At 47.1% G+C, this 20295-nt stretch overlaps 1 protein-coding gene and 1 long non-coding RNA gene across 3 annotated transcripts in view; one reads left to right on the top strand and one right to left on the bottom strand.

Moving 5' to 3' along the window:
• PACRG (parkin coregulated) overlaps nucleotides 1-6138 on the top strand; it is a 582537-nt gene extending 576399 nt beyond the window's left edge. The window contains exons 5-6 of one of the 2 annotated variants that reach the window (XM_025382547.1): nucleotides 3586-3702; nucleotides 5650-6138. In XM_025382547.1, the coding sequence (XP_025238332.1) occupies nucleotides 3586-3702; nucleotides 5650-5810 (278 nt within the window). In that variant the 3' untranslated portion in view covers nucleotides 5811-6138. The remainder of the gene's footprint in view (nucleotides 1-3585; nucleotides 3703-5649) is intronic. The other variant, XM_025382548.1, reaches the window with a different exon arrangement.
• On the bottom strand, nucleotides 787-15550 carry LOC112622745. Its single transcript, XR_003119019.1, has 6 exons — nucleotides 15390-15550; nucleotides 14423-15087; nucleotides 11351-11511; nucleotides 9797-9913; nucleotides 4578-4666; nucleotides 787-1774 (listed from the first exon to the last, which is right to left on the bottom strand). It is a non-coding gene; the product is annotated as an uncharacterized LOC112622745 (long non-coding RNA).
• Between the last annotated feature and the right edge of the window lie 4745 nt (nucleotides 15551-20295).

Below are 20295 nucleotides of genomic sequence, written 5' to 3'. Positions count from 1 at the left end.
TACCTCGGGCAGCAAATGCTCCACATGCCAACGGCCAGGGAACAGCTCTAGACCAACGGCGGTGCGGCTGAACCGCGACGCCTCCGCAGCCATTTATTCCAGAGCCTTGGTTTTATGGCTGTCACTCAGTCTTGGGTGCGTGGAGAAAGTCAGTCTGCCTGAGTCAATGTCTCTTGCTGCCTGCGGCTAAGGTGAATGTTGTTCTATCACGATAATCCTCATGTATTTGTCTGAGATAGTTGCTAATTTCTACAGCCATTTCTACAGTCTAGCTGTTGAGTACCTAGGAGGTAACACAAACCATTTTTGTTACTGAGCATGGCGAGTTGCATCATAAAATTCAAGCTTCCGAAAGCAGATATTCAGTGTGAAGAAAGACTGGTAATGATAGTTTTATCATCATCTCAGTCACCTCTTAACCATTTCCTGATTCACTTGGGTGGTTTTTAATGGAGTTTCCCAAGTTAGTGTTTCCTGGGAGAATGTTTGGTTCGTTGCCTTCGAACAGCCTCCAGCTCTTCAGGCATCTCAGGCAGGAGAGCGTGTTGGGGCGGGACTCTCTTCCCGTGGACCTGACAACTCTGCCTTCCCCGGTGTGGTCTGGCTGTTCGCTTTGAGAGTGCGATGCTGCTGCTTCAGCCAGGACGTTCTCAAAATTAACAGAAGGGCTTCCTTCCTGAAATCGTGCCTATTTAGGATCTTCTTAGTCATTACGAAAAAGTATAGATAGAGTTCATAAATGACTTCATCTGTTCGGCATCAAATGAACAACCCTTCAGGCATGTGGAGTGAGCAATCTAAAGGAAGCGTTTATTTGTTTTATTTTTCCAGTGCCTTCAATAAGGCTTTCATTTCCAAATAACTCCTTTGTGTGTTACTGTTCATACAATGGCTATATATTTACCATTTAAGAGTATTGCCCCAAAGCATAAGAGTAAGAAAAATCCAAATTTGAATTAAACTCTCCCTGAGCCTCACAGTGGCCGTCACACAAAGTCTCCTGCTTTTCGTGTCTCTAGGATCCCCGAGTGTCCTGACTACAAGGAACCGTTCAGAGTTCTCAAGACGCAGGGCTCACTGGCAAGCAAAGCGCCATGGGGGACACACAGTGGGTGGCGGCTCTGGAAGGAGTGGGGTGCCTGGGTCCAGACGTACTTCCAGGGGGGAGAAAGTGACCACTGCATCCTATAGGAAGCGTGGCTAATTAGGCTTCCTCAGCTGGATGGCAAGCTCCCCGGAAGGCAAGGGTCTTTTTTGTCTGGCATTGCCCTATAGCGCGGAGTAGATGCTTAGTCTACAGGGAGGACAGCCTGTGAAATAGCTGCAGCTGCTGCCACGACCCACGGCGTTCTGCAGGACGGAGGAGCAACGCGAGTAACGTGGGAGTAACGTGGGAAGACCTCGCTCTGGCCACCAAAGCTGTCCTTCCTTTCTGGCTTTGCTTCCCTCACCTTCGATCTTTTCCTTTCTCCTGTAATAGTCATCACTAAAGAAAGTAGAAGAAAGAATGAAGTTTGCACACAGTCTAGAATTGAACTGGAGAATACATCATCAAAATCCTAAGTCATCCAAGCCTTTTGCTGGTCCGTGTCCACAGAGTGGCGGATATCTTTGTGAAATGTAAATGTGTCGGGTGCAGCTCCCCATTGCGGTGGCCCTCGGTAACAAGGTGTACGACTGTCCCTTCACAGCCCCAAGCTGAGTTCACGAAGCAGGGAGGATGCCATTGCTGGACAAGAGACCAGAGACTGGGATAGACACGTGCGTCCTAGTTCTGAAGAAAATGGCATCCAGAAAGAGAAAGCATCCAGTGGGCACAGTTTAAGGAGGTTTAGATAGAAAAATGAGTGTGCATATTATTCATGCTTAAACAGACTGCTTACATCATCAAAAATACCAATATTCAGAGGAATAAATGCACTTAAAATAATGTTTAACCAAGAACAACTTTCAGGCAGTAGGCCGCATGCCTCCTGCATGGAGGGATCTTCAAGAACAGGAACTAAATCCCTTGTTCTCCTCTGCCTGCTTGTCATCCTTCCAGAAGCACCAAGTCTGGTTTAAACCATTGCTTTCGACCTATTTGTTTGATTATAAATAAAATGTATCTTTTCCATCATCAGTGCATATTTTCTAGCTGCCAGACATAAATACACTCCTTGCTTCCTAAATTGAAATGTCATTTTCCTCATCAGAATTGGCAATTGTAAATAACCGTTTGGGTTTGTTTTTTTTTTAATGTCCTATTCTCACAAATGTATTTTTGAACAGTGTCGCATGTATTTAAAATGGTGAGTTCACACTTAATCACCTTAATTTCAGGCTCTCAAAAAACTGTCAATATAGCAGGTTTGAAATGGAGACCTCATGACTCACCTGCTTCTCAACACAATTAGACCCCAAGGGTCATTGTTTCAGCATGAAAAGTAAGGGAAGTGTTCCTTTTTTGGCCTTTTCTCTACCCCAATGATACACATTCTGCAACCACAAAATATTCCAACTCCAACTCACTTTTTGAATAAGCAACTCCTATTGTGGTTTGTTCTTTTATCATTTGAGGTTATACAGTGTGGAAAAACAAAAAAGTTACATAGTTTACTTACTCCTACAGTCAAATATTTTTTAAAAAGTAAGAACATGAGATAAAGTTCTGCTTGTCATTGCTGCCTTCTGGGGCAGTGGAAAAGCAGGTGCCTTAAGCTTTCCGTTGTGTGCAGATCTTCCACGCCCTTTCCCTCTATCAGGAAAATATGTCTGTCTCCTGGTCTATTGAGCTCTTGACCTTCTGACTAATATACCAACAAAAGGCACCGTTTATGAGTGACTAATGTATGTATCTTTCTCCATAAGGAACTTGATCACGGCTGCCACAACTCAGCATCATCACCAACTATCTTTTCCGTGTGCCCTCCAGGGATTTGTGCAATGGGCTGTCTGCCCTACACAAACAGGCCATGCCACCATCTCCCTAGGTCCACCTCTTTCATGCCTAGGAGGAGTTTATCAGCTATAATTTGGAGAGAAGGGGCACACAAAGATGAGCCCGACTCTGAGGGGACATTCGTCCCTGCTTTGGTTGGAATCTGGGAAGCTGAAGTTGTTTCTGTAAAGCACGTTCCCTGCTGCTGACCTCCCCTGTCATGCAGGGTTCTCCCGCCAGCACCTCTGTTCAAATCCCCTGTTGCTTTTCGTCCTGCCCACATTCTTCCTTAACATCTTTTCTTTACACCTGTAACAAATGTCAACAACGCCTCCTCCCAACACAAGCTTCCTCCTCCTCTCTCAATCCAACTCAAAGCCCTTCGTGGAAGGCTCCCTGCAGCGGAGCCACAGGGCTTCATCTATCCCTTGCAGCCATTCCCACCTGCACCTTCTCCCACCTCAGAACACCATGTCAATCTTAAGAAATACAAACAGAAAAGCCGGTGGACGTCAAAGGTGTATCTGTTTACATGTTTGTTTTTACAAAGTTTATTGTTGTTGTTTTTCTAAAAAGCAATAGGGCAAGAACCCTTTTGTTTAAAAATCTTATCTTTTGTTTATCTGATATATTCTTTTTGTTTTGTTTGTTTGTTTTTGAGACAGGGTCTCACTCTTCGCCCAGGCTGGAGTGCAGTGGCGAGATCATGGCTCTCTGCCACCTCGACCACCTGGGCTCAAGTGATCCTCCCACCTCAGCCTCTCAAGTAGCTGAGACTACAGGCGCATGCCACCACACCTAGCTAATTTTTTCATTTCTTTTATAGAGATGGGGTCTTGCTGTGTTGCTGTGTTGCTCAGGCTGGTCTCAAACTCCTGGTCTTAAGCAATCCTCCCACCTCAGCTTCCCACAGTGCTGGGATTACAGGCATGAGTCACTGTATCTGGCATCATCTCTCCCTCTCTCTCTCTGTTCCTCTCTCTCATTCATACATGTATGTGTGTGTATATATAATATTTTGTTCTATATATTTGAATATTTGGGATGATCGAACTTTAAATAAATTGAAATCCAGCTTTACCTGTGACAGCACAAAGACATGTACTATGAGGAAGGAAAAACCCACCTAATTGCAATGGCTTTGTGAACCATTTTAAGGTCATTTATTATGAATAAATGGCATGCACTACAGTTGTATGACTCCCAATCTGTTTTTTTCTTCTGAAAATCAGTGTTATATCTGCCTGCCTTCACCCTCACCAAAAGAAATGAATAAGGATAGCAATTTATTGTATGTATATCACAGAAGACAGTGATATTTCCCTAATAAGTTTCTGGAAACATCAAGCAAAAGAACTGCTTCCCTATGCTGTGTAGGATTGTAATTGTTATATTTATTCTGGTCTGAACCATTACTAAGTCTTTTTTAAATGTCTCAGATGACTAAGGAAGAATAAAAGGTTGGAAACACCATTTTTCCCTCTATTTTTCACATTCAAACAAAATAAACATTGTGGGTCTACAATTGAAATATGAATCAAATGAATTCTTTCTCTAGTGAAATGCACATTTTCAAGTTGCACTGAAGGTCCCTGGCCCCGTGGCACCCTCTAGGCCTGAGCAGTCACCCTCATCCTACTGGGTCCTCCCAGCCCACCTGTGCAGTTTCCTTCCACCACAGATAAGGCAGGACACACTCATGACTTGCTTGCTGGGAGAATAAATGTCGTTGAAGCCCTTGGTTACCTGGCAGTGGAATACAACAGAAAGCATGGAATGACTATCATTAGAGAAAACAATTGTGGGATGTCTACACGCAGAATGGAAGCTAAGGGGCCCCATTTTTGTCAGACTCCCTCACCCTTGGTAACTCCTGCAGCTTGGATACAATCGCATATCTCTTTTCTAAGGGATTCGAGATTGAGTTTGTGGTATAGAGGAGAGGCTGTTAGCCATAGGTTCCTGGCCTTTGAAGGCCACCCTAGAAATTGCGTCTCTCCTAGCACCTGAGAGGCAACTGAAGCGATCACTTCCAGACCCTACAGCTGACACACCTCCCTAGACTTGGGGACTCCAAAACTAGCAGTGACACAAACTCCCTGCAAAGCCCTGACTGACGAATAGCTGCATCCCAGCATTGAGTGATCGTTCGGGAGCAGCCAGGGCACGAGAAGCAGATTCCTCCTGTCCCACCTGCACCTGGAATGAGCAAAATGATTTCAGGGAACTGAACACTTGGGTTACTGGGATTCAGGAGAAAGAGTTTGCCATGCGTTCAAAAGCAGCAGAGACACGGGGTGGGGGCTAAGCCTCATTCCAAAGCAGATCCATTTTAAATCACAAGGAACAAACAGCCTGATCTCACAATAGACTGTTCCTTCTAAGGACACCATGCTGTGATTTCAGAAGACTCAGGGCCCGAGAGAACACTCTGTATATAACAGATCAAGAAACAGAGTCCCTGACTTGTCCTCTTTCTTGTAACTGTGATTCACTCGCTGTTGTTTACTCCATTAATCCTTCATTTTAGATTATTTTGCCTTGGCTCCAATTTGGGAGTTGGTATTTTTGTATAGTTGCCACTGCTTTTAAAACTCCTCAAGATCGTGTAAAAATCTTGCATGTTTGTGTCTCCTCATAAGCATTCAGAGAAAATGCCTAGACTGTGTAGGACTTTTCGGGAAATTGCGGAGAAATAACTGCCCTCTTTGTGTGTTTGCATGCACCAGTGAACTCCGGAGATGGCATTGACTACAGCCAGCAGAAGAGGGAGAACATTGGTGACTTGATCCAGGAGACGCTGGAGGCCTTCGAGCGCTACGGAGGAGAAAATGCCTTTATCAACATTAAGTACGTGGTCCCCACCTACGAGTCTTGCTTGCTAAACTAACAGTGGCAGCAGCTGGGACTTGAAGCCTCCCGTTGGTGTTGGGATCATCCGTCTCTGCTGCTTTTAGCATCTCATTCCTTGTGACTTCCACAGCTTTCTTTTCTACAGCTGCTAAAATAGTGGCTTATGGGCCATTGGACTGTTAGCCCTATTGAGAGCAAGGCTTTCCAATACATAAATAGTGCCTGTTTCTTAGATTACAATAGTGTACTGTGCTTATTTGTTCTATGAGAAGAATTGCTTCTTTATACAGCTCCGACAGAAGCAGGAGTCCGAGTGAAACCTTCAGTTGTATAGACAATAAACTATAATTTTCATACGCAATTCAGCAATTGCTGTTCTGTGTGTGCCTGCCCTGGGGGTGATGTCAGAGGTTGTAAGGGAAGAGTTTATGCTGACTGCTTAAGAGGTGTTTGTCATGGAAGAGAAGCATCGGTTCAGCCGTGCCTCTCTAGCAGCTGTGCGGAATAATGTGCTTTGACATTCAATAAAACTGTTGAATCTATATTCCAATTACAGCAGGAAATTTTTGCAGCCCATTATAACCTCAGCTACAGTTGTAATTAATGCCTTTAGCCTACTAGTGATCTGGGCTTCAGGGGCCTTTCAGTTTATATTTGGGTGCAGGTAGGGGAAGACTGGGGAGAGGACGGGGTCAGGGTTACGTGTGAAATGTAACTTGGCAAATATGTTTAAAAAAAAAAAGAAAAGGCTAGCTTGAATCCTCGTCTCTCCGTATGCTTCCTCCCACTAGTTGGATGACTTTTCATAGCACCATGCAGTAGGTCTGATGGCCGTATTGGGGGATTTTATTGAGACCAAAAAGGAAAAAAGCAAACAAACAAAAAGACAAAAGACATGCACTTTTTCATTCAATTGAAAAAGAAATTTTAAAATGACCAAAGAGAAGAGCAACTGTAAGAGAGTCAGCCCTGGATCGTGGCTCTTCAGACATGTCAGATGGGAGCTTCAGGCATTTGAAACTTAGCCCAGAAAACTTCATAAAGATGGAACACTGACTTTGCACACTCGAGAGATGCTGTAACTGCTTAGAAATACATAGCCGAAAGTATCTTATTCCTGTAGCAAAGTGAAACTTCTGCATAAAAGTGAAGAAATGAGGCCAGGTATGGTGGCTCATGCCTATAATCCCAGCATGTTGGGAGGCCAAGGTGGGTGGATCAGGAATTCGAGTCCAGCCTGACCAATATGATGAAACCCCGTCTCTACTAAAAATACAAAAATTAGCCAGGCATGGCAGCATGCGCCTGTAATCCCAGCTACTTGAGAGGCTGAGACAGGAGAAATGCTTGAACCCGGGAGGCGGAGGTTGCAGTGAGCCGAGATCGTGCTGTTGCTCTTCAGCCTGGGCAACAAGAGCGAAACTCTATCTCAAAAAAAAAAAAAAGAAAAAAAGTGAAGAAGCGAAATGTGTTTCTCCATGCACTATGCATCAGCCTCCAAACTGTTTTCACTATCTAAGGCACAAGTTTCTAAAGGCAAACACCAGTTTTGAAAATGAGCTCATCGTCCATTTCTCCTGATTACTGTCTCAGCATGTGAAACCTAGCAGCTTAGGAGCTACCATCCTGTTTCTGTAAGCATTGTCTACGGTGAAGGAAGAGGCATGATTGGATAAGACAAATTGACTTTGTTTTTTGTCTTTTGTTTTTTGAGATGGAGTTTCACTCTTGTTGCCCAGGCTGGAGTACAATGGCGTGATCTCAGCTCACCACAACTTCTGCCTCCTAGGTTCAAGTGATTCTTCTACCTCAGCCCCCTGAGTAGCTGGGATTACAGGTGTGCACCACAGTGCCTGGCTAATTTTGTATTTTTAGTAAAGACGGGGTTTCCCCATGTTGGTCAGGCTGGTCTTGAACTCCCAACCTCAGGTGATCCACCCGCCTCAGCCTCTCAAAGTGCTGGTATTACAGGCATGAGCCACTGCGCCCGGCCAACAAATTGACTTTCATGCACAATATTTGGTAAAGGCACAGCTAGAAGTAGACATCCACAGATTAAAGCAGGTTATTCTGCAAACTCTGACATTCAATTGCATCCATCAGCTGGCATCAGTGAAACAATCAAAGGGAACACCAAAGTCTGTAAGGTTATTAGTTAGAAGGATCACGGCTTGTTGGCGCCTTTGAAAGCTGGTACTGGAATGGCTCTGACCCGGCTCTGCTGGGACATGCAGAGGCAGCTCTGGCCACTCACTCTTCATTATACTCATGAAAACTGCCTGGTATAGGAGCAAGAAGACCTGGCAACTTAGCCAAGAGCCCTAACTTTGGAATTAAAACATCAGGCTTTGGCCGGGCACGGTGGCTCACGTGCCTGTAATCCCAGCACTTTGGGAGGCCAAGGTAGGCAGATCACCTAAGATCAGGAGTTCGGGCCAACATGGTGAAACCCCCATCTCTACTAAAAATACGGAAATTAGCCAGGCCTGGTGGCAGGTGCCTGTACTCCCAGCTACTCGGGAGGCTGAGGCAGGAGAACCGCTTGAACCCGGGAGGTGGAGGTTGCAGTGAGCTGAGACTGTGCCACTGCACTCCAGCCTGGGTGAGAGAGCAAGACCCCGTCTCAAAAAAATAAAATAAGGCCGGGCGCGGTGGCTCAAGCCTGTAATCCCAGCACTTTGGGAGGCCGAGATGGGCGGATCACAAGGTCAGGAGATCGAGACCATCCTGGCTAACACGGTGAAACCCCGTCTCTACTAAAAAATACAAAAAACTAGCCGGGCGAGGTGGCGGGCGCCTGTAGTCCCAGCTACTCGGGAGGCTGAGGCAGGAGAATGGCGTAAACCCGGGAGGCGGAGCTTGCAGTGAGCTGAGATCGGGCCACTGCACTCCAGCCTGGACGACAGAGCGAGACTCCGTCTCAAAAAAATAATAATAATAAAATAAAAAAATAAAATAAAATCAGGCTTCATTGACTAGTTCTGTCATTTATTTGCTCTGCTGCCTTAGCAAGATATTTAACCTCTCTGAAACTCACACGGCGTCAGCTGTGAAGTGGGGATGCCCCCTGCGTGCTGCAGGGTTATAAGCTGTAGGGGTAACCTATGAAAAGTGCTACCAGAGTTTGTGGTACCTGTCGAACTTTTATTTCAAAGAAAAACAAGTACAAAAGATGACTAGTGTCTACCCGGGCAGAGCGATACGTATTTGAAAACTCCTCAGACAATACGATGCTTCTTACGTGGCAGTGGTGAGTTTCTTGTGAAAAGAAGATAATTTTGCAAAAACCCAAAATAACTCTATAGATAAGATCATGTTCTCTGGAAATTAAAAGGCAAAATAAAACCCCCAAACCCACAATTTTGTGGTTTTAATAGAATTAGAAAAGGCTACTTTTTCCAATGGTCAGCCCACCCAAGTCTGCCTTCTAAAATAATACCCACGTCTCCAGCCAAATAATTTCTGATTAACTCCACGGAGAAGGAGGAAATGTCAGCAGGTTTCCGGCCTCTGAGCAAGACAGCAGCTTCTTCCACCTGCTACATTTATACACTGAAACTGCCTTTCAAAGACAGCTAAAGGAACGGAATGATGAAGAGCGGGAAATACTGGGGACTGGGTATTAGGCAAAGGTTTTTGTTTGTCCTCTTAGGACTGTTACATTTACTCAAAGACACCATTCAGGTGTTAAAGTCAGTTAAGGGGGAGGCAAGGAATGAGACCTTGGATGCCAGGGTAGAGGAGCTGGGTGGGAAGGCTGGGCCTGTCACTCGGGAGCTGGACAGCCTGGAGCGGGTCACTTAGCTTTCCTCACCTGCAGGACAGCCTCTCTCCCCAGGTCACTGCGAGGACACGATGATAGACGCTGCGGCACAGTGGTTCTAGTGCAGGAGTGGGAACCCAGCAGAACTGCTTTTGAAGTATCTTTCCACCACTGAGTAGCTGTCCTGTGACCTTGGGCAAATTATGTAAATGCTCTAAAACTCAACTCCCTCATCCAAAAATGGGCTGTACGATGTCGACCTTGCAGGTTGGTTATAAGCGTCGCACACGTGCATGTTTGTCCAGGGCTCCCCGAGGTCCATGGCCGGGTACCCGCGAGGATAGAGGGATGTTCCTGGGGAAGTAGCCACCAAGTGCCTGGAGAAAACAGGTGCTCCATCATCGTGTGGTCCCGTAGGAGAACCGGGCTCTAATGTCTGCTGAGTCCCCATGGGCCGGGGTGGGTGGTCTCTTGTCCCTAATAGGCCCAAGTGAGACAGATGCCAGGATTTGCAGCCCACACGCCCTCCTGGAAGTCATCTCCATGGGCACACTCCTGACTATGAGAGTATCCTCCCTGGCCCGTCGGGTGGGAAGAATGGCACGTGATTTTTATGGCCTGACTCTATATGAGAAATGTCAGTCAAAAATGGACATTTTTGGAGTTCAGGCCAGGCGTGGTGGCTCACACCTATAATCCCAGCACTTTGGGAGGCTGAGGCAGGTAGATCACCCGAGGTCAGGAGTTTGAGACCGGCCTGGCCAACATGGTGAAACCCCCATCTCTACTAAAAACACAAAAAATAAGCCAGACATGGTGGCGGCAGCCTGTAATCCCAGCTACTCAGGAGGCTGAGGTGGGAGAATTGTTTAAACCTGGAGGCAGAGGTTGCAGTGAGCTGAGATTGCACCATTGCACTCCAGCCTGGGCAACAGGAGCGAAACTCCATCTCATATATATATATGGAGAGAGAGAGAGTTAAAAAAACTCTGTGAAATGGTTACATCCTTAGAAAATATTATTTTCAAAGCTGAAGATATCTTAAACAACAACAACAACAAAAAAAAACCCTTAAGTTCTTCTGGGGTTGACCTCCATGATATCTCTAGCAAAGTTTCAGTATAGGTCGTGGGACATCTCAGACTGCTAATTTAGAGAAGCTAAAACTAAAGAGTTTTAAGTCTGTTTCAACATGCACTGCCTCTTTTACTTCTTTTGGTTGTTTTCAGATGTTCATCACAAGCCTTTTGCAAGCAAAAGCTGGAAGGCTCAAAGACGGATCTTCTTTTGAAGAAGTAATATATCTGGGGAAATGCCCCATGGATATTTTTCTAAATATAAATTTCGATTCTCCGATAGGACTTTAAATGGAGTCAAAAGCCTCAAATGCTTTCTAAACAATTTCCTCTATGAAAGCTTCCTTCATTAGAAATGTACCCGTTGATCAAAGTTTGTCCAAAATGTGATGTTTCCAAGATACAAGGAGGCTTTGCTTTCAGCAAAGTGAAACTGACTTTGACCAAGTTCCCATTCACACCACGTCGATTCATGTCCACCAAACATCCAGGGCCCAGAGGGACCTTGGCGGTCACACAGCTTGTGGGTCAGCAGTGCCTAAGTCACACAGAGGTAACCAGGGCAGTACCCATTCTCCAGGATCTGCCACCTCCACACAGGTGTCCACTGGAGGCTTGCTAGGCAGCTCCTAAAACTCCATATTCTTTTTCAGACCAAGAAAGAAGAGCTTTCCCAAGCACAATCAACCCCATTTCTGTTAAAATCACCTGTTGGAAGGGACTTAAACTTTCTATTACCTTTTGTACACTAGATTCAGTATTTCTTTGCTCTCCAAGGGAAACTGAGGAAGTCTCCTGTGTGCTTGGAGGGAAAGGTCACTTTAAAATGGGCACTCTATTATGATTATTTGTAATCATGACGTTGTAATACAAAAGGAACTATCAACCTCTTCTCTGTCCTGCAATGGGAAGACAATGATACAAGTATACTTGGCTTAATCAAGAGCACTTTGCAACAGGAAGATACGTATTGGTGTTGAATCAGATTCTAAAAATATCTCCCATCATCTTTGTTTCTTTTGCAGTCTTAAATGTGTGAATGCATGCAAGCTGCATGGGAATCCAAAACAGAAGTCAAGCTTTGTTTTGGAGAAACCCTAACTAGCAAACCCTAGTTTGCTCTCCAGTTCAAGTGCTGGTGATGATATTAAAGAAGCATGTAGTCGCTATAGAAGAAAGTTTCCGAGATTCCTTCCATGGTTGCCTCAATAAGGAATGATTCTATTCCTTTTGCTCACACAATCTTATCCAATTTTAGACCTCACTACTGACATAGCTCGGTTCTTCTTACAAGTAACTTGGCAATTACCCAATTCCCCTATCAGTAGTTAATGACATGGACAGAGATGTGGTGGGAAGTGCCCTTTGCACATTGATTGATTTGCATTTCTCTGTTACAGAGGTTGACTTCTGCTTTCCCCAGTGGGAATATTTGTAAGGTACTTGGATTCTTTATTCGTTTTTACTTTGCCAAGTTTCTGTAAGTTTAAATCTGGGTGAAAGGGTTTGTTCTCTTCCTGTGCTTGATAAGTGTAGAAATGTATTACTTTAGTTTCTTTTTTATTTAGAAATTATTGGGAAATATTCCCCAGCCTTGCCTTAAGAATCTGTTGGAAACTCTGCACCCTCTACCCAGATAAGTGCACGTTACACACAGTATTTTGAAGATAATTTCAGGGCCTTTACAGATGTTGCAATTCCCATGTAAGAAATGGCAGTGCTTCCATTAAGAGAAGGAGAAGAGAGAGTGTACCGTCCACCTGCTTAGTGGCAACAACCCACGGAGCCTGAGGGCCACTGCAGTAAGGACAGGCCGCGTTGTATGGGAGGTGTGTGCATGCTGAGACTGGATTGTTCCTTCTCAGTCGCCTTTGCTGCGTCCCTCTCCTCTTCCTCACCTCTAAACATTGCAAGCCTCCCAACTCAAACCTCCGCCTCACCTCTGTTTCCACCAGGTGACGCGACCAGTCCGGCGGATCCACATGCCGTCTGTGCACGGCTGATTCTCACATTTGCTCTCTGGCCCCAACTTCCCCAGCGCCTGCTGGGCATCTCCCCCAGGATGCCGAAGAGATCGATCCAAACCGAATGCATGGACCCACCTGCCTCCCGCCACTCTCCCGCCCCGCACCCTCCCCACGCGGAGGGCTCCAGCTCAGTCAGCAGGCGCCCACGTCACCACGGGGGCCAAAATGCCAGGATTCATCCTCTTCTTTCACGTCTCCACCCAATCCAGTACAGATCCTGCGTGCTAAACCTTCAAGATCTGTATCTGACCAAGTCCCAGCCCCTCCTCCTCGCTCTAGTCCAGGTCCCCAGCTCCCCTAGCTGACCCCCAACCTTGCAGGGGGTGGCGGGATCCTCTACCTTGAAATCAGTGACCCTTTAAACGCCAGTCAGGTTCCCATGTTCTCAACCCTCCAACGGCTTCTGCCTCCCAGCTGGGGCACATTCCAGACCTCTGCCGTGGGTGACATGCGGCCTGAAGGATGTGGCCCTGGTTCCTCCTGAGCCGTTTCTGCCTGGCAGGGTTGGGCCCCTCTCTGGGCAGAGGCTGTGCCGGCCTCCTCCCTGCTCCACCCGCAGGCGCAGCATATCCTCCCTACAGAGCGGTGTCTGGACGCCCCCATGGTGTTCACTGAGCCTCCTCCCTCCGCTGGCCTCACTGTGGTCTCTGCTATACCTCAGAAGGGCCTTCCTTGACCCCATACCTCTTAGTCTCTGTCCCCTATTGCTTTACTTGCTTCAAAACATGGACAAGTGTCTGACCGCAGTACCTATATGCTTGATTTTTCACTTATTTCTTTATCCTGTGTCTCTACCCTAGGGCATGAGCTCTGTGAGAGCAGGGAGCTCCTTTCACTATGACATCTCTCTCTCCAGGAAGCACGCCCTGGGCCTAGTCAGCCTTCAAAAGACATTTGTTGGCCGGGCGCAGTGGTTCACACCTGTAATCCTAGCACTTTGCCAGGCCGAGGCAGGTGGATCGCCTGAGGTCAGGAGTTCGAGACCAGCCTGGCCAACGTGGTGAAATCCCTTCTCTACTAAAAATACAAAAATTACCCGGGCATGGTGGCACTTTCCTGTAATCCCAGCTACTCAGGAGGCTGAGGCAGGAGAATCTCTTGAACCGGGGAAGCAGAGGTTGCAGTGAGCTGAGATCTTGCCACTGTACTCCAGCCTATGCACTCCAGCCTGGGCGACAGAGTGAGACCCCATCTCAAAAAAAAAAAAAAAGAAAAAAAGAAAAAAGAAAAAAAAAAGGGTGGTGGGGAACATTTGTTGAAGAAATGACTAAGCAGCCCTTATAAAAGGGTTCAGACAGGCCATAGTCAAATAAGCTTGGCAGAGAAGCAGAGGTACCCTTGCACCCCACCCTCCTGTCTGACTTAGGCAGGGGCGCTAGGCCTTGCCCTCCTGTCTGACTTAAGCAGGGGTGCTGGGCCTTGCCCTCCTGTCTGACTTAGGCAGGGGCGCTGGGCCTTGCCCTCCTGTCTGACTTAGGCAGGGGTGCTGGGCTTTGGAGGGTGTCCTGTGTCAAAGGTACTGCTGTCTTGAGGGAAGAATTATCAGCCCAAGGTAAGATTCCTTGGAGACGCTCAGGCTTTGGAAAACACAAAAAGATGCTGCTTTCGTGGAGAAAGGTGTTCATGATTCTGTTTAAACCAAGTCAGAGGAAAGTATTTTAAATATCCTCCAAAGCTCCCGGAAATGCAGGGCCCATCTGTTTGTTCAAAGACAGACCAACCTTCTTTTTGTGAGCTGCAGCCTAAGCAGGGGTCCAGTGCAGGCGCCGTGTCACAGACTCACCATCTCCTCCGTATTTGTCACTGGGCTCCTCCGGGGACCACGCAGGACCTGAACTAGATGATGGTCACTGAGGCTGCAAGCCAGTGTGCAGACGCCTTCCAGACGCTCCCCCGCCATCCAGTGTGCCCCACAGGGGACTCCATGCAAATGGCCTATTTCACATTCTCAGTGAGACCAAAGAGAAGGAGACCAAGTGTCCTGACCCCTCTGACAAGCAGTTGCCCCAGCACACCCTAGATCAGCGGTTCTCAAAGTGGGTTCCCGGGACAGCAACCTCAGCATCACCTGGGAGCTTGGGAAGAGGAGCTCATGTTCCCGGGGCCCTCCCTAAAGCTGCAGAATCAGAGACTTTGGGATGGGGTCTGTCAATCTGTGTTTGGACAAGTTCCCCAGTGACTGTGACACACCATGAAGTTTGAGAACCACCGTTCCAAACCAAGGCTTCTAACTGCATGTTCATTCCCAGCCATTTGGAAGGCTCAGCTGAAAGCCAGTGAGCCAGAAGCCAGGGCTCCACGGATCCTGCTTTCCAGAGCGGCCGTTCCCGCCATGTTCCATTAGGCAATAGGGCTCTTCAGGGAAATTAATTGAATGTTGGCTTCAGGAATCATTGGAAAACTTCAGCTTCCCTCGACAGGGAAGCTGACGTCTACATCGTCCTCAATCTAGAACAAGAATAATAGGTGTACCTCAGAAAAATGTGGTTTCAGTCCATCAGTAAAAAGCCAGTATTGTAAAAACCTATTATCTTTGCTTCAAGTGTTATCAAAAAATAATAATAATAATAAAATAAAGGCTTAGAAGTCTCACTGTTCAACATGGCATTTGCAAATAGTCAATGTAATTGTCATCTTTATATTTGAAACTTTTTTAAAAAATGAATCATTTCCATTAATACAGAAAGAAAACTTTCTAGTGGAGGCTCAAAATTCAAAGAATCAGGATCAGTTCTTCCAAAACGACTTACATATAATCTCGTTTGCCAGACACTGAAGTAAGACGTCTGTATTAGCATTTTCTCCATTGCTGCAGGTTTCTGTCTCTGTGGGTTCATGAAAGCAACCTACAGCCAAAACTATGTCCACATACAGCAAACCCACATGCCACTTGATTTCATTAAATGCATAATAGGGGCATTCTAGAACCAGAGCTTTAAATGGCCTTTTTGTCTCCTTCCTCATACATCTGGGGCAGTGAACACGACATTAAAATGCAGCCAGAAAAATGTCCCATAAAGAACTTTATTGACAAAAAGGTAAATTTGTAATAACCCTTCAGTAGGCTTCATTCAAGAGGGGGTAATATGTCATATGAGTAGGATTTTTACAGCTCTCGTAGGAATTCCCTGTATTAAAAGAATGTTTGCAGTTTAGAGAGAACCCAACTGCAAAACATTCCTGAACGGTGACAATATTTGTCTCCATCTAATATTATGTGGTGGATCTTTGTTTGTGGAGAGTGGAGAGGCTATGTCCTGCTAGAGTGATTTTTCCATCAATTCAGGACTCAGCAAATATGACCCAAACAAACAACCAAATTGATTAAAATGCTTTATTGGGAAGGAAGAGACTGAGTCTTGGGGACATGCTTCAATAGCTACTCACGTCACCAAGACGGCAAAGGCCGCATCGCTGACAAATACCACCACGTCTCACGGAAGAGGCTGAGGAGTCCTGGCTGAATCATGCTTTATTCTGGAAAAGATCTGTACGAATCTGCACAGCAGTGAAAATGTGTGGACGGCTTCTGTCTCTTCAGCCCAAGGGAGGCCGCCCTTCATCGCAGGAGGGAGGCCCGCCCTCCCCGCTGTGGTTGCTGTGGAGCTCAGAGGGGTGAAGGCATGTGGAAATTCACAGCACCATGCCAGCCTGCAGGACTGGGAGCGTAGTTCCCACTAAAGAGCAAATACTGTACTGTTTTTCAAAAAAAAAAAAAAAAAATTAAAATCTGAATCCCAATGTTTGTTCACAGCAGGGCTGTAAAACAAGTAGACAAAGATCTCAGGGGGCTTTGTGACAGCATGGTGGATTGGAGTTAAAAAGAGGTGGTGTCGTTTGGATGCACAGATAGTCTAGGTGAGCCTTGTGAGCAGAGAAACGGGACTCCAATCTAAAACACAAAATGAGGGCTAGAGACGGGTGCGAGGCGGAGAGTAAAACCCTTTGGTTAGGATTCCAGGCCAACTAAACTGCAGCTCTGCCTCTTACTCTCCAGCCTCACTTTCTCCATCTGAAAAATGGGAGGGAGGCATTGGAGGTATTTTGTGAAAATCACTTAATACTGTGCTGACACTTAATCTTTCAATAGAAGATATGTGAAACATATGAATATAAAATACGATATAAACAGAGAATAAACAAGATGAACAGAGGCCAGGCACAGTGGCTCATGCCTGTAATCCCAGCACTTTGGGAGGCCAAGGCGAGCGGCTAGCTTGAGGCCAGGAGTTCGAGACCAGCCTGGTCAACAGGGTGAAATCCCCGTCTCTACTAAAAATACAAAAATTAACCGGGAATGGTGGCACACACCTGTAATCCCAGCTACTTGGGAGGCTGAGGCACAAGAATTACTTGAACCCAGGAGGCAGAGGTTGCAGTGAGCACTCTAGCCTGGGCGACAGAGCAAGACTCCATCTCAAACAAAAGCAAAAACAAAACAATGTGAACAGACACCTATACACACCACTCTGAAATCCCAGACAAGCTCATCTTAGACGATGTGGCCATTCGGATCATCAGGGGGAACAATGCTGTGACCAGCCTGCCTTCTGTGACATGGCACCAGTTTCCAGTGTCATGCAGTTGTCACAGCCCTGACCAGGTCCCATGCACACCATGGTGGCCAGACCCGTTTGTTTATGACTCTGAAAACCAAGGCATGAAACTTTAATGTTTTCCACATTACACACCTGAGAAGAGATGTTGGGTGTTAGTACAGAATACCAGAAAGCATTTCGTTTTAGCCAGTGAACGTAGACTCTATTACTTTGAAGTTTGTTTCCTCCGCATTTTATTGATGAAAATGTCAGCTTGGTTCAGTCCACCCTTCAAAGACGTGTGACTTCTTTTATTCACAAACACCCCCCATCTCCTTGCTGCTGTCAGCCACACTGACTATCTTCTGTTTCCTGTGTTCCAATGTTACATTCTTTTTTCAGAGACCTCTCAGTTCTTCCTGGTTTTTAAAACCTGATTGATCGTCAGTGGCTGGACAAACACTTTTTAATTTCCCAAGAACCACAGACAAAAACCAGGGTGAGAGGTCACGGATTTAATCACAGATGAGATTTCATCTGTTTATTTTTAGCTTCTTTATGAAAGTTGTCATTTTTTTTCCTTCAAAGCTACACAAGGAACCCTACCTGTGTGGTTGGAGTGTGTTGAGAACACCACTTGTCCTGTGCTTAGAGGGTTCTGATGAGATTGGCTCACATTTCCTTGACCTGACTCGGGATAGAAGCTCACCATGGCCATGCCAGTCATCTTCCCCTCCCCAGAAGTGAGGTGATATCATTTGGAGATTTATCCCCACCCAGTCTCATGTTGAGATATTACCCCCAGTGTTGGAGGCGGGGCCTGGTGGGAGGTGCTTGCATCACAGGGGCAGATCCTTCAAGGCTTGGTGCTGTCCTCACCATGGTGAGTGAGTTCTGGAAAGATCTGGTTCTTTAAGTGTGTAGCCCCTCCCTGTCTTGCACCTGCCCCCACCATGTGACCTGCCTGCTCCCACTTCCCCTCCTGCTGTGAGTAAAAGCTCCCTGAGGCCTCCCCAGAAGCCCAGCAGATGCCGGCGCCATACTTCCTGCACAGCCTGCAGAACCGCAAGCCAATTAAACCTCTTCTCTTTGTAAATTAGCCTGTCTCAGGTGTTTCTGTACAGCAGTGTGAGATAGGTGCAACATATGAGGACACCCTCCTGAGCAGTGCCCTCAGGGAGGGAAGGACACAGGGAGTCCCTGGCCTGTGCACCCTACCCACAGGCCACAGTCATGGCTCTGTCATGGCGGCCTCTTTGTGGTTGGGTATCTGGGTCTTCCTTGCTCTCCCATTTCCTCTTCTGCTGGGTTTGAGCCTCCTGGTTGCTCGCAGGGCCACTGCCCCAAGGCAGCGGGAGAGGAGCCTAAAGCAACCTCAGGAGCAACTGAGGGCCTGGGACGTGTGGCTGGACAGGGTGAGCAGAGGCCAGAGGCCAACAGGAAGCTCTGGGCTCTCTGAGGAGATTGTTATGGCTGCTCACAACAGCCTGTTGAAGCAGCTACGTTGTCTGGGGTAAATACCCGGGGTTCATTGTCTCACACCAGGAAAATTGAGGACACAGACACACATGAGGAGTTTAGGAATGGAGGTTTAATAGGCAAAGGAGAGACAAAGAAAGAGAAAGGAAAACAGCTTTCTCTCTAGTGAGAGAAAGGGGACTTCTCAGAGGAAAAGGCTGGCCAGCAGATGCGCTGGATTATAGAGTCAGGTTTGAGGAGGTGGTGTCTGGTTTACACTAGGGCTTACAGATGGGTCCCATCAGGTATGACGTTTATATAGCACAGGGGGAAGGCTGGCCACCCCACCCTAAACTTATGCAAATGAACTTTCCCATTGGCCAGGCCATCTTGTCTGCCCCTTACTGTACACATGGCTGACAAAGAGAAGGGAAGATGGAGCCACCATCTCGAATGTGATTGGCACAACTGCAGGCATCTATGTCTGCAGCTCGATTTTACAGGCTGCTCTTATTAGAAAGGAAAAGAATTTGGGCCTGCTTTTCATGAAAAGGAAAACCATACTGAGGACTTCCGTACCCTCACTAGCTGCCTAAGTAATTTCTTCTTCACTCCTGTATCACTGTAAGGCAGACATCACTTCCATCATAGAAGAGAAAGCCTGCATTCGGGGAAGTGAAGTACTTTGCCCGCTCCATCTGTCCGCCACACACCAGCCTAGAGTTGGTGCAGCAAGGCCAGGCGTGTTCTGCAGGCTCCAGGAACAGAATCCCACCCGCAGCCGCAGGGCGCACGCCCAAGGTCCTGTGTGACAGTGAAGCCCGACTCAGGGCTGCTACAGTGCCTAGGACCAGGGAGACGTTCCTGCTCTCCAGAAGCTTCAAGAGCAGTGAATGGCCACAGTCAGAAATGCTCAGGGACTTCCATACTGGGCAGGAAGTTGACCCACCCAACCCCAGAGTCCCTTACAACCCTAACATTCCCTGAGTGCATGCAAGCAGATCGAACAGTTCAATAAGTTGGCTGAACTGCACCAGGCGCAGTGGCTCACACCTGTAATCCCAGCACTTCGGGAGGCCAAGGTGGGTGGATCACTTGAGGTCCGGAGTTTGAGACCAGCCTAGCCAACATGGCAAAATCCCATCTCTACAAAAAATACAAAAATTAGCCAGGCATGGTGGCGCATGACTGTAATCCCAGCTACTCAGGAGGCTGAGGCATGAGAATTACTTAAGCCCGAGAGGCAGAGATTACAATGAGCCAAGATGGCACCACTGCACTCCAGCCTGGGCAACAGCGTGAGACTCTGTCTCAAAAGAAAAAAAAAAAAAGTTAGCAAAACTGTAAAGAGCAGTTTATCCAAAGGCCGAAGCACAGGGAGGCAAGGACACCTTCAGCTCCCACTCCCCCTGAAGTCAGCATATCCCGTCGCCACGCCATCCAGCACTCTGCATCCCTCCCCTACTCCACCCTGCAGTCAGCATCTATCCCCACTCCCCTGCAGCCAGAATCCCTCCCCACTCCCCCTGCAGTCAGCATCCCACTCCCCCTGCAGCCAGAATCCCTCCCCCACTCCCCCTGCACTCAGCATCCCTCCCCTACTCCCCCTGCACTCAGCATCCCTCCCCCACTCCCCCTGCACTCAGCATCCCTCCCCCAC

Source organism: Theropithecus gelada, chromosome 4 (genome assembly GCF_003255815.1).
Source record: "Theropithecus gelada isolate Dixy chromosome 4, Tgel_1.0, whole genome shotgun sequence".
Classification (NCBI taxonomy): Eukaryota; Metazoa; Chordata; class Mammalia; order Primates; family Cercopithecidae; genus Theropithecus; species Theropithecus gelada.
The sequence above is the reverse complement of the archived record's forward strand: the minus strand, read 5'-3'. Positions and strand labels throughout refer to the sequence as shown.